This window comes from Sus scrofa, chromosome 4 (assembly GCF_054392235.1).
Source record: "Sus scrofa isolate SSC_HxYL_T2T_F1_AM1 chromosome 4, Sscrofa_HxYL_maternal_Yorkshire_Landrace_v2.0, whole genome shotgun sequence".
Classification (NCBI taxonomy): domain Eukaryota; kingdom Metazoa; phylum Chordata; class Mammalia; order Artiodactyla; family Suidae; genus Sus; species Sus scrofa.
Window position 1 is genome coordinate 124,310,109 of NC_139386.1, and position 13,637 is coordinate 124,323,745.

Here is a 13,637-nt window from a genome sequence, read left to right on the forward strand (position 1 = left end):
GTCTTGTCTCTGCCCCGTGATGTTTCTGGCCTCAGGTGAGACGACTCAAAGGCCGACTCCCAGGATGCCTTGACCTCTAGGGTCTGGGATCTCTGAAGGCTCGTTCACTCAGGGGTCTGCATCAGGCCTGGGAAGACCTGAAAACTAGGGCCACTTAAACCTGGCTTTTCCGTATGTCACAGCCTTCTCGCAGCATCATGGCCCCAGGCAGTCAGGCATCTTACAGGACTCCAAGCATGTGTGTTCCAGTGAACTAAGCAGAAGTTTGTTGACGTTTATGAGTTCACAGGGTCACATCTGTTGCATTTTGTTGTTTGCAGGCCAGTCACAAGACTACCCAGATTCAAAGGGAGAGGAATTTGACTTCCTGTGTTAAAGGGAGGGGGGCAGTAGCAAGGGAGCAAGGGGTTGGGGGCCTGTGGCAGCCGTCTTTGAGAATCCATCTGCCACAGCCAACAGAAGATTCTAGGGGCAGGAGCACCTGTTCACTAACATTGTTTAGAATTGCCTGGAAGTTAAAAAACCAAACAAGTCATTGGTTTTATTCTTCCATTCCCCTTGTTGCCTGCCCTGGGGACAGACTGCTGCTGCGCCTCCACCCTTAATACGCCACTGCCCCTGTTCTGATCTGGAAAGGCCTTGGTAAAGTAGCATCATTGCGGCTCAGCAGTAATGAACCCAGCTAATATTCTTGAGGACACTGGTTCAATCCCTGGCCCCACTCCGTGGGCTAAGGATCCAGCATTGCTATGAGCTATGGCATAGGCCAGCAGCTACAGCTCTGATTAGACCCCTAGCCTGGGAACTGCTAATGCAGCGGATGTGGCCCTTAAAAAAAGAAAAAAAGGAAAAGAACGGGTAAAGATTAGGAGTTCCCTGGGAGCTCAGTGGGCTAAGAACCTGCTTGTCACTGCTGTGACTTGGGTCACTGCTGTGGAGTGGATGTGATCCCTGGCCTGGGAACCTCCACATGCTATGGGTGTGGGCACAAAAGGAGGTAAAGATTAGTCCAGTTGTCATATTATTTATGTATTTCTGCCTCCAGCACATTGCAAAGGCACTGAGGTTAGAGACCATTTCCTTATAGCCACCCGAGTGCCAGCAGTCGCAAGAGCATAATACAGACTAGAAAAGTGTGTTGATTGGTTCCAACAACTACTGCCTGTCTCAGGGCTCATTGTTTGTAACTAGGAGGTTTAAGTACATGTTTTGCCGTAGCCTCGTAATAAACCTATAATCTCAAAGTATAGAGGTGGAGAAAATGATACTCAGCCGTTGTGCTGGTACAAAGCACTGAATTGATTCTTCTGAATAAATGTCAGTCTACTTCTTTAAATAAATTCAGCATTTGCATTTTCTATGGCAGTGTTACTGGGGCCAAGACAGGTGATGGGGACACACCCTGGCATTTATGTAAGTCCCCACGGGCCCTCCCGCTAAGCCTCCTGGCCCCTCTAACCTCTCCCCACGCCTCCCCCCCACCCCCCACCGCTGAGCCTTCTGGTCATTCTAACCTCAACTGGGAAAACCTTTAATCAGTCTCAGAAGTGGAGGTGATGCCTGCAGGGGATCCATGCACATTCTGAGAATGGGGAGTTCCTCTTATGCACCCTTAACTGATCCTAGTTAATCCTAGTAATCCTAGTAATTGGCGGCGGACATGGAGGCAGCTGACTTGGATTCAGAAATGCTGGCTGGTAGGGTCCCTGTCCTCCACTGAGTCTGCTCGTGGTCATGTGCTCGGCATCCTGCACAGCAACCCCTGGGACCTGCCAGTGTCCACCTTCCGAGTACTCCTCATACACCCAAGAAAGCCCAAAAACGCAAGGTCCCTTTTGACTCCTACTTCCTCCAAAAAAGAGTCCACTGTATTTGTGTGAACAGCTGAATGATAAATGACCTGCTTTTACTGTGTGTTCCCGTTCTGTGCTAAGTGCTTTTGGTAGAGGATCTGCTTCACTCCCCCCACTTGGAAACCATTAGGTACTATTACAATTCCCACATTTAAGATGAGACAACTGGGGCTCCGAGAAACATAAGAACTTGCCCAGAGTCACACAGCTGGTGTATGCTGTGGCCAGAATCTGACTCGAGAATACCCCCCAAGTGTTCTTTTGAGCTGATCCCTTGCACTGCTCCCCAGCGCTTGCAGAAAGCAAAGGGGCACATCCTGCAGTGCTGGTGGTAAGAGACCTGGAGTCCTTTGTTCTGGGTGACTGATGTCTCTGCAGTTTCCCAGGAGCGGAGTTTTGGCTACACGTGGCAATGACACAATGAGGTGTTCCAGCATGGTTGGCTTCTTACCATGAGCCAGAAATCACAGTGCACTTGCTGGATAAAGAACCTTCAGGATAGCCGCTGCCCGTACATCAGCCATATTTTTTATATGTAAGTGTTCTTTGTGGCCCCGGTGGGCTCATATATTCATTGCTATTAAATTTAACCAGCTTACAGTGACAACCGCTAATTCAGCTGGGCCATTTTTAACATAGACCCACAGTGTCTTTTTAACTCATCCTGTCATTGATTTTCCTTATTGCATGAAGTTTTCTTATTGGGTATTTTTATTTCATGAAGGTCTGTGGTATCAAGTACAAATTTAATGAAAACGTAAAATGAAATAATAAAGTTGAACAGGCAGAGGAGGTATGAATTCAGCATGGAAAATCCTTCACTCCCACCTGTAAACATGGTATAGCCCTTATCGTCACCTGCCTGCACTACCAATAAAATTTCCTAATAGCCTTCCCTCGTGCCTGCTGTAACCCACTTATGCTTCATGTAATTTTCCAAGTGGGTCTAAAATGGAAATCCCAGCATGCAGAGCCAGTTTCACTGGGTGTGTCACCTGTGCTGTCACGTGAGGCCCAGGCTTGGGAGGCCCTATGTTTGGTTCTGATGTTCTGCCCTCACCATCTTGACATTCCTAATGACATAACAACGGGAATCTCATTTTCCTTTTGCACTGGACCCTGCAAATTAAATAACCAGTCCTGGTACCATATAATCGTATAATCCACTCCCTCTGCTTCCTCATAAATGCTTTAGGAGCCCCTCTTTGAATTTGCTAAGAATTTCATGGATGGTGGTTTAGAAGCATCTGGATTTTCTGTCAACGTCCTTGCTTTGCAGTTCTACAATTCTGTGTCCGTAAAATGCTTTACAGATGTAATTACTAAAGAATGTCAAAGATCTGATATTGACACTAGTGCCTTCAAAACTGATCCAGTGCTAATAAACCTAAGACGGCACTAATTTTCGTTCATTTGTTTTCGTTTCTCTGCCTGCTTGTTTTATCAGACATGTCACACACTGTTGACTTGTACTGACGTCATGGCCACACAATTCCCAAGAGTTCTCCTAAGCAGCGACCTTTCCTTTTTCCTTTAAAGTTACAGATCTAGATTTGATTTTTCCGTACTATTCAATGTCCTCATTTATCTTAGTGTTTGATGAGAAATGTCTAAAAGGGGAGTTCCTGTCGTGGCTCAGTGGAAAGGATTCTGACTGGATCCTTGAGGACGCAGGTTCGATCCCTGGCCTCACCCAGTGGGTTAAGGAGCCGGTGTTGCCATGAGCTGTGGTGTGGGTCACAGACATGGCTCGGATCCCGCATTGCTGTGGCTGTGGTGTAGGCTGGCAGTTACAGCTCCCATTCGACCCCAAGCTTGAGAACCTCCATATGCCGCAAGTGCAGTCCTAAAAAGACCAAAAAAAAAAAAAAAAAGAAAGAAAGAAATGTTTAAAAGGTACGGACTATAGTATTTGGAGTGGATAAGCAATGAGATCCTGCTGTATAACAGAGGGAACTCTAATCGCTTGTGATGGAACAGGATGGAGGATAAAGTGAGAAAAAGAATGTGTATATATATATATATGACTGGGTCACTTTGCTGTACAGCAGAAATTGATGGAACATTGTAAATCAACTATAATTAAAAAAAATTAAAGGAGTTCCCATGGTGGTGCAGTGGAAATGAATCTGACTAATATCCACGAGGATGCAGGTTTGAATTTGATCCCTGGCCTCACAAAATGGGTGGGGGATCAGGTGTTGCCATGAGCTGTGGTGTAGGTTGCAGTCGCGGCTCAGATCCCACATTGCTGTGGCTGTATCATAGGCTGGCAGCTGTAGCCCCAGTTCAACCTCTATCTGGGGAACTTCCATATGCCACGAGTGTGGCCCTAAAAAACAAAAACAAAAAGAAAGAAAAATGTCTAAAAGGACTCAAAGTCAAATAAGCTTGATTCACTGTATTTTTATATCAACTTAAAGCACTTGTACCACATTTTAAAGAAGACATTTAGATGTAAACAATCAATTATTAGTTGGTTTAATTCCAAAGCACTGAAAATAAGTCGATGCAGTTATATATTTGTTAATTAAAAGAATTATTGAGCACCTATGACGCTTTGAGGATTGAGAGACAAAGACATTCAGCCCTTAATTAACAGGGTGCTTAATTAACACTTAGAGCTGGGAGGTGCAGGTTCTGTTGATGTTCCGGGGCTGCAGTAGCACAGACTGGGTCGCTTACGCAACAGAACTCATTTTTATCACAGTTCAGAGGCTAGAAGTCTAGACTCAGGGGCTGCCTCTCTCCTTGGGTTCTGATCTAGTGTTTTTAACTGTGACCTGATGGCAGGCATGTCATACGTGAAGTTTGGGTGCCCACCTCAGCCTTCAAAAGCCTGTTCACCTCGTTAATGTACTCAACACACATTACTCGGGGTGCTGTGGGACGGCCGTGGACAGCGCTGCTGTGAGAAAACAGGTCGAATGCTTTGATCCTTGGTGTGCATGTGGATATAAATATTCCTTTAGGGGGGAGTATAGATTTCGTCACTAGAAGCTTCTGTCGAGGTCTGGACTAGTCATGCTTTACTCCTCACTCCCCTACGTTCCACCCCCACTGCTCTCAGTTCAAACTCATCCACACAAATGCACACACACACACACACACACAGACACACACAATTAACCAACATGTCTTACAAATGCCAAGTCCCTAAATATGCACCTGATTTGCTCATAATTACAGCCATTACTCTAGCACGTGACAATCCAACACCTAGAAGCCCTTCAGCCAAAGTGATATTTTAAAACTTCAGTCTGCTCCTAGCATCTCCTCATGTGCCTTTATAGACTTACCATTATGCTTTTAATAAAAAATCCAAACTCCTTCACTTGGCACACAATAGCCTTTGCCGTTGGGGTTGATTTTTCTTTTTTAAAGGCATTTTTATTTCTTAGTTGCCATGTACAGATAGAGGCTGATTTTTTTATGGAAGAGTAGTTGATTTCTAATATTATTAATTTCCGGTGTACAACATAGTGAGTCCGTATTTTTACAGGTTACACTCCATTAAAAGTTCTTATAAGAACAACTGTAATTTCCAGTACCATTCCGTATATCCTTGTTGCTTATCGGTCTCCTCTGTTTTATACACAACTGTTTTATCTCTTAATCCCTTATCTCTAGCTTGCCCCTCCTCCCTCCCCTCTCCCTCGTGGTAACCATTCTTGTTTGTGTATCTGTGAGTCTGTCTCTGTCTTGCTCTATCCATTCATCATTTGTTTTCTTCATTAGATCCCACACATACATCTATCATGCAGTATTTGTCTTTCTCTGTCTGACTTATTTCACCCAGCACATTCCTCCAGGTGTGTCTACACACAAAGCCTTTAGAAACACCATCTAGGTCAACCTCTCCGGCCGATTTCCCGCTCCCACCCGCTCTTCAGGTATCTCCCAGCCCTCGCCCACACTCCACCCACAGAAGCTTCCGTCTGACACCCTGAGTTATTTTCAGTTGCTCTGGTTTGTCCTCTGTGGATGCTCTCATTTCCCCCTGAGGCATCCCTCAAGCCCTGCCCCCGTCAGAGATTGAGGTGGGGTCTTCGCTGCTGCAGATGGCCTGGTGGCAGTCAGGGACGGACTCTGCAGCCCGATGCTTGCATAGGCATCCCTGCTGCATCAGTGTCTGCTGTAAGTCCATGGCCACGTTACTCCACCTTTCTGTGTCTTAGTTACTATGTCTGCTGTGAAGTACCAGTAGTTGGGGTCATTTGGATTACATGACTGGTACAGGCACTGCATTCAGCCTAGTTCTTGACATCTGGTAATCAACCAGGAGGAGTTTTTTTTGTTTTCATTTTTTTTTTTTTTCTGTCTTTTTAGGGCCGCACCTGCAGCATATGAAAATTCCCAGGCTAGGGGTCAAATCGGAGCTGCAGCTGCTGGTCACAACCACAGCCACAGCAGCAACTCGGGATCCGAGCCACGTCTGCAACCTACACCAGAGCTCACAGCAACACCAGATCCTTAACCCACTGCGTGAGACCAGAGATCCAACCCACATCCTCACGGATGCTAGTCAGGTTTGCTACCTCTGAGCCAGGATGTGAACTCCCAATCAGGAGCTCTTAACTTGTACTGTGATTAATTACTGAGAGTGAGCCAAGCACTGTGTTAGCCACGGTGCTGACAAGGAAGAAAGGATATTTCTGTTCGTCATAACGCTAGCAAAGGAGGAAAAATTATATTTCAGCACAAAAATGATGGTTTTTTTTATAACTGCTATGAACCAAATCAGTACAAAATTACTCCCCTGAAGCAGCTGGACTGAGGCTGGGGATGTGATTTGAGGTGCAGGACAGGCACCAAGGACAGAGGGACCTTGTAACATCTGACAACTCTGGTGCCCCAAGCCTAGAGCTTCTTGGGGTGAGGGGTGGAAGCTGGTGGGTGTAGGAGAAGAGAGATCATTTACTCCTGAGGAAGAGTGAGGAAATCTAATGGGTGCACAATAGAGATGAATCTAGGCAGCGTTTTTGTTTTTAATGATTTTAATTTTTTCATTGTAGTTGGTTTACAATATTCTGTCCGTTTCTACTGTACAGCAAAGTGACCTCGTCACACATACACATACATTCTTTGTCTCACATTATCCTTCATCAGGCTCCATCACAAGTGACTAGATATAGTTCCCAGTGCTAGACAGCAGGCTCTCATTGCTTATCCACTCCAAAGGCAATAGTTTGCATCTATTAACCCCAGATTCCCAGTCCATCCCGCTCCCTGCTCCTCCTCCTCCTCCCCCTCAGCAACCACAAGTCTCTTCTCCAAGTCCATGAGTTTCTTTTCTGTGGAAAGGTTCATTTGTGCCATGTGTTAGATTCCAGATATAAGTGGTATCATATGGTATTTGTCTTTCTCTTTCTGACTCTAGGTAGCTTTTAGGTGAATGAAGATTGAGGAGTGGGGAGAATGGAATCTCAAGCCATGAGAAGGGGGAAAAGAAGGCACTTCCCAAGACCCCTGGGTGACCAAGCAGGGGCACTTCTCCCCAACCCCTGTGGTGTAGCCACAGATGAGGGTTAGGGATGAGGTTAGCAATGTCCTAAAAGCACCCTCTCGAATTTTGAGACATCCCTTGAAATCTTGCACTGTTATATATAATGTTTAATATTAGTATGAAATTAATAAAGCATTTTATTAATTAAAAATACTGAATTGCAAACCTATATATACTATCTATTCAAATACTTACAGTAACTATGAAACTTTCTCTGCGGGGTTGGGGGAGGAGAGCACACATGCCTTGTGGTCCACATTTCTTATCCTTATTGCAATATGACATTTTCTTTTTAAAGTATAATGAGTCTTTTCCTATTATTGTATAATTTAAGAGAGTATCTCAAGATCTGGAGTCCAGTTCTTGATATTTAATTTTTTTTTTATTTTATTTTATTTTATTTATTTATTTATTTATTTATTTTATTTTTTTTGTCTTTTTGTTGTTGTTGTTGTTGCTATTTCTTGGGCCGCTCCCGCGGCATATGGAGGTTCCCAGGCTAGGGGTCGAATTGGAGCTGGAGCCACCAGCCTACGCCAGAGCCACAGCAACGCGGGATCGTTAACCCACCGAGCAAGGGCAGGGACCGAACCTGCAACCTCATGGTTCCTAGTCGGATTCGTTAACCACTGTGCCACGACGGGAACTCCTTGATATTTAATTTTTATGATTGCAGATGATATGTAGATGATTAGATGTAGTGTGTATCATACAGGGATCGTATGTAAGAATAATCACCTATCCATCAAGCATAGCTTTTTTCCTTAACTAACAAAAATCTGAGAAACATCGTCTTAAGGTTGAACTACAAATTCAAAGTTTGGAGGATTAGTCAGAGATATTTGAGATGTGCTTTTACTGTTTCTACTACTAACTTCTTGTCCCTAATATTAAACTTAAATTTTTAATCTGCATATTTTAATAGTTTTGTAGGTTCTACTTTCTTCATTTGCCTTTAAGTTAAACTAAAACTAAGTCCTCAATATATGTAACAGTCTGGTGCACATTTTGGTAGTATTTAAAGGTCTCCAGGTTGATGTTTACCTATTCACTTCAGTTCCTTTCTTACCAGTTATTGAATTTTAAATCTTGGAGATGATGCAATTCTCAAAAGTCGAGGACTGGAATACCTTTGGCTTGCATGCAGCTCCTCATCTATCACATAGCTTTCTTTGTTATCCCAATCAGAATTAAGATAAAGCTTATCTTTATTTAAATATTACTTTTTATCTTGTGAGTGGAAAACAGCTGTTAGATAGAAACATGTGGCTCTAGCATTTATAGATGACAGAGAAAATGTCAAGAAAAAGTATTTTTGTTCTTTGACTGATGGACCAAGTGCCATGTGGACAATATATTTATCATGCGTCTTCTACTGAATAGAAAGGGTGTCCATGTGAAACCAGCCACGGCTGAACTTTGGGGATAAGGTAAATGTGTCAGTGATGAAGGGGCTGTTATTTACAACCAAACCATCAATCAGCCATTGTCCCGGGGGGCAGCTGAGTCACTGAGCTATTCTGATCTTAACTGCACGTACAGCTGGTCCTGAACACTGGGCTTGTTGTTAATTTACAGCACATTTGTGACTCGCCAGCGCTGCCCATTCAAGGACATCAACTACATGATAAATGCTGTGTCCTGATTATGTAACCTTTTGTTAGGGACCCATTAAGTATATTGTAACGAAAATGGATGGCCACTCTTGGTTTTTCAAATGCAATATGTTTAAGGACCTTTCTCCCCATGCCCATAAGCAAGGCAATTGAATTTTTTATTTCTCCAGGCAAATTTGGTTTTAATCCAAGCATATCATTTTAATCCCTTACGTTTATTCTCATTTTAATCCCTTACGTTTATTCCAGGCACAAAGCAAACAAAGGCTTCATGGTGCCTTGAGACAGTAATACAACTTTTACCCTCCTTGTACTAAATCTTACAAAACTACTACTGTGATTTTCATTTCGCAAGTGACATAAATAAGATTCGGAGAAGCTACGTAATCTGTCAAGGTCACAGAAATAATCAGTGATAGACTGCCATTTTAACCCAGGTTACTAAAACTCCTGAAGTTGAACTTTTCTCTCTGATTTACAGTGACTAAATATGGAATCCATTGCGTGTCTGAAAGGTATCAGTAAAATACAAAACAATTCATTAACTTTGAAAAAGTAAATTAAAAAAAAATTAGAACCTGAAAAAAATAGACTATGATAGCTTAACTCTGAAAGTTCAAGATAATCCCATAATGCCATTTTATTGCACGATGTGCTTCCTGAAACAGTACTGTATTAGGAGATGTAAAAATTGTATGTAGATAGAAGATATGGATAAATATTTTCGGACAGAGCACAGGCGCCCTAAAAAATGGTTTTAGGTTCAGTACCCAACTCTAACCAGTATAATAAAAAAAGTAATAACATAGCAATAAATGTTGGAATGGGGATAATATTTTTTGAATATTTAACTAATATATTTTTCATTTCCCTTGAATCATGATGCTCTTGTCTAGGTCTGCAATGTGCAGTGGAAATGTAAAATGAACCACATATATGATTATTTTCTAGTAATTATATTTTTAAAAATTAATTTAAAAAAATTTGTGTGTGTGTGTTTTTGTCTTATTGGGGCCACACCTATGGCATGTGGAGGTTCCCAGGCTAGTGGTCTAATTGGAGCTGTTGTTGCTGGCCTACGCCAGAGCCACAGCAACTTGGGATCCGAGCTGCGTCTGTGACCTACACCACAGCTCATGGCAACACCAGATCCTTAACCCACTGAGCAAGGCCAGGAATCAAACCTGCAACCTCATGGTTCCTAGTCAGATTCATTTCCGCTGTGCCACAACATGAACTCCGATTTTTAAAATATATTTTATTGAACCAAGCATGTCCAGAGTTTAACATTTCAATATGTATCAACATAAAAATTATTAAGTAGATATTTTGCATTCCTTTTTTTTTTTTTTTTTTGGTAAGTTTTCAAAATCCAGCGTCTATTTGACTCTCGCAATACATCTCAGTTCTGATACAACATGTTCTTCTCAAGTATTTGATTTGTATTTAGGTTTCGTAAAATTTACAGTGTAAAAGTAGATGCACATACCCAGTTTGTTCCAAACATATTTTAAAGTTTTCTTCACATCAAGTACCAGTCGTGAAACAAGTTAACTAAAATTAAAAATTCAGTTCCATGGTCCCAGTGGCCACATTTCCAGTGCTCAATAGCTCTAGCTAAGGGCTACCAGATTGGACAACAGTTCTAGAATTTCTCATCTATTATTCAGTGTCTCAGAGAAGGAGCTGCCATAAGAGAAGTGCCGGCATTGCCCCATTTCCCTGTTCCCTCGGTCCTGGCAATGCCCACTCTACTCTCCACTTACATGAGCTGGACTCTTTTATTTTATTTTCTCTTTTTTGACCACCCCGCAGCCTATGGAGTCCCTGGGCCAGGAATCAGATCCGAGCCTCTGTTGCAACCTACACCACAGCTGCAGCAACGCTGGATCCTTAGCCCTCTGTGCCGGGCTGTGTCCCAGTGCTCCAGAGACGCTACGGATCCCATTGCGCCACAGCGGGAACTCAGAGGTGGACTGTTTTAGGTTCCATTTATAAGTGAGATCTTGCAGCATCTGTCTTTCTGTGCCTGGCATTTTTTGCTTGGCATGATGGCGAATGTTGTCTATGTTGTCTTGCATGGCAGGATTTCTTTCCTTTTTAAGGCCGAATAACAGTATGTCTATACATACCACGGATCTAATGTACAGCAATGTAACTGTAATTTACACTACTGTACTGCATACTTGAAATTTACCAAGAGAGCAGGTAGATCTAAAATGTTCTCACCGCGCCCATACGCACAAGGTGCTAATTATGTGAGGGAGTGGACACATTCATTAGCTTGACAGCGGCTGTTACGTCACAGTGTACACACACAGTGAGAAGCTGAGAGAGAGGCTGATTTGATAGACGTTAACCTCGAAGTTCAAGATGGTTTTGACGAGGTGGAATGCATTTTGATATAAAAACACCAAATTGTACACCTTCAGCATATCCATTTTTAAAAATTTGTCAATTATACCTGAATAAAGCTGGAAAAAGAAAAAAAGGGAAACAGAGAGATGAGCCAAAACCAATCAGAAAAGGAAGATAACAATGTTTGGCTTCAATCGTCTAATCTTTCTTTGTCAAGAGAGAGCAGGCAATTCTAAATTCCCACTGAGCGAGGCCAGGGATCGAACCCGCAACCTCATGGTTCCTAGTCGGATTCGTTAACCACTGTGCCACAATGGGAACTCCAAGATCTATGTTTTTTATTACAAGCCAGAGAGAGTACATAGGTACCGCCAGGGAGAAGGCGCCGTATCTGGGCCTCGGAGGAGAGTACAGGAAGGAAGGGCAGCGGCGAGCATTTGGGTGGCACCCCTGGGTTAGGAAGCCTGAGAAGGAAGTTGGGCATCGGATGATAGAAGCTCCAGAGAGGATGAAGAGAAAACAGGGAGTACATGGATTTAGAAACTGGGAACTCAGCCTCAACATAGCCCAATGGCAGGTGGGTCAGGCATCAGAGCAGCTGGTGCTGTGGGAGCCACAGGACCCTGCAGCAGAGCCCAAGAGAGCAGACAGCTCACCTGGGGCTGGAGGGAGGATGTGTGGGGGGTCGGAGCATGAGCCTGTATGGGCCACATTGGGAGGGGGGTGTTGCCAGGACATTCACTGTGGTTGTCCGGAGATGCAGTGGGAGGAGCAGGTGGCAGGAGAGGCTGGGAGGACTTTGTGCAACAGCCCTGTGGCTGCTCTGAGGTTGCCTCTGCTCCTCAGCCATGCAGTCTTGAAGGCCTCCAGCTGGACCACAGGGCCATTTTGCCAGAAAGAGAAGACTGAGAAGCTGAGAACAACTGAGCATTTATTCAGCATTCCTCTTCAGTGCAGGGTGGACGCCCATGATGAAGCTGAGCTCAGTTATGGGGAAAAAAAGGTAGCTGTACGCTTTATACAATCTAGGTTGTAGTCTATAAAATTTATGACGTCACTATACCACTGTTTATTGCACTTTCCCGTCGCAGCCCTGAAAGGTCTGAATTATGTGCACACACATCTGCCTGGCATGTCTGTGGTCTTAACACCGCTGTATCACCTCTCATCACAGTTCTGTTACCTACCCTGTCGGATTCATTTACATCACAATTTGGCAAGTTTATGATTGTGGCGAAGCATGGATATAGTAATAATAAGACTTCCAGGACTCTGCATGCCTGTCTCAAAGTATGAAACTCCCCCCCCCCAAATTTTGTTCGGTGTCCCTGTACAGATTTGCAAATAGGTCTCTAGTGGAGTCCCATGGAATCGCATCCTTGACCCTGTCCTATGGGTGTCCGAAGCTAATGAGAAGCTGAGAGAGAGATTAATTTGATAGACGTCACCCTCAAAGTTCAAGACCATTTTGACAAGGTGGAATGCATTTTGAAAACAATTAAGAAGATTTATTTTTTAAAATAATTCTAGGAATCTAATAAGAGGAACTTTGTAGGGCATCTGTCCACGCGAGGGCAACAAACAAGATTACTGGTAGTGCTTTGTGGTTATTCAAAACAAAACAAAACAAAACAAAAACTAGAGATTGTCACGCTACATGAAATAACTCAGAAAGAGGAAGACATATACCATATGATATCAATTGTATGTGGAATCTAAAATATGACACAAATGAACTTATTTACAAAACAGAAGAGGATATGAAAGACAAATTTTTGGTCATCTAAGTGGAAAGGGAGCAGGGGAGGGCTCAACTAGGAGTTTGGGATTGGTGGATATGAATATAATAGATATTCTGTGTATATATATATATATATATATTCTGCATCTTTGTGCTACTAGATATTCATAGGATTGCTGAGTAAGAACTGCCCAATAATAGTTAAATGGCTTGGCCCATAAGGTAGTGAGAATCCACTGACTCTTGAGGGCTGAATAGATACCATCCTGCTCAAACCACATGCCCTTCTGTTTGTGTTTTATTTTAGCTATGTTTTGACATCTGGTTAACCTAGATGGTTTCGTAAGTGAATTAAAAACCAAGAGAGCATAAATAATCAATTCCTGTCCTGTATCCAACTTGCTTAATAGTTTTTTATGCTATAATTTCCTCTTCTGCTAATTAGAAATAATAGACTTTCTGTAAGGATAACACAATTAGACTGGTTAAAAGGCACATTCACAAAGTACCAAAAAATTCCCTAGTACATGTCAGTGAAAACTCAAATTTTTCTTATGTGACAT

General features: G+C 43.0%; 2 protein-coding genes across 12 annotated transcripts in view; one reads left to right on the forward strand and one right to left on the reverse strand.

Annotated features, from left to right (window-relative positions):
• PLPPR5 (phospholipid phosphatase related 5) overlaps positions 1–13,637 on the forward strand; it is a 120,961-nt gene that overhangs the window by 64,885 nt on the left and 42,439 nt on the right.
• The window catches only part of SNX7 (sorting nexin 7), a 306,908-nt gene that overhangs the window by 59,833 nt on the left and 233,438 nt on the right, over positions 1–13,637 (reverse strand). For 2 of the 6 annotated variants that reach the window (XM_085023879.1, XM_085023873.1), the window contains exon 9: positions 10,214–11,449. The exons of 2 other annotated variants lie outside the window; for them this stretch is intronic. In XM_085023879.1, coding sequence (XP_084880005.1) covers positions 11,273–11,449 — 177 coding nt within the window. In that variant the 3' untranslated portion in view covers positions 10,214–11,272. Of the gene's footprint in view, positions 1–10,213; positions 11,450–13,637 lie in introns of those variants that run through there. 2 more of the 6 variants (XM_085023880.1, XM_085023874.1) reach the window with 2 other exon arrangements.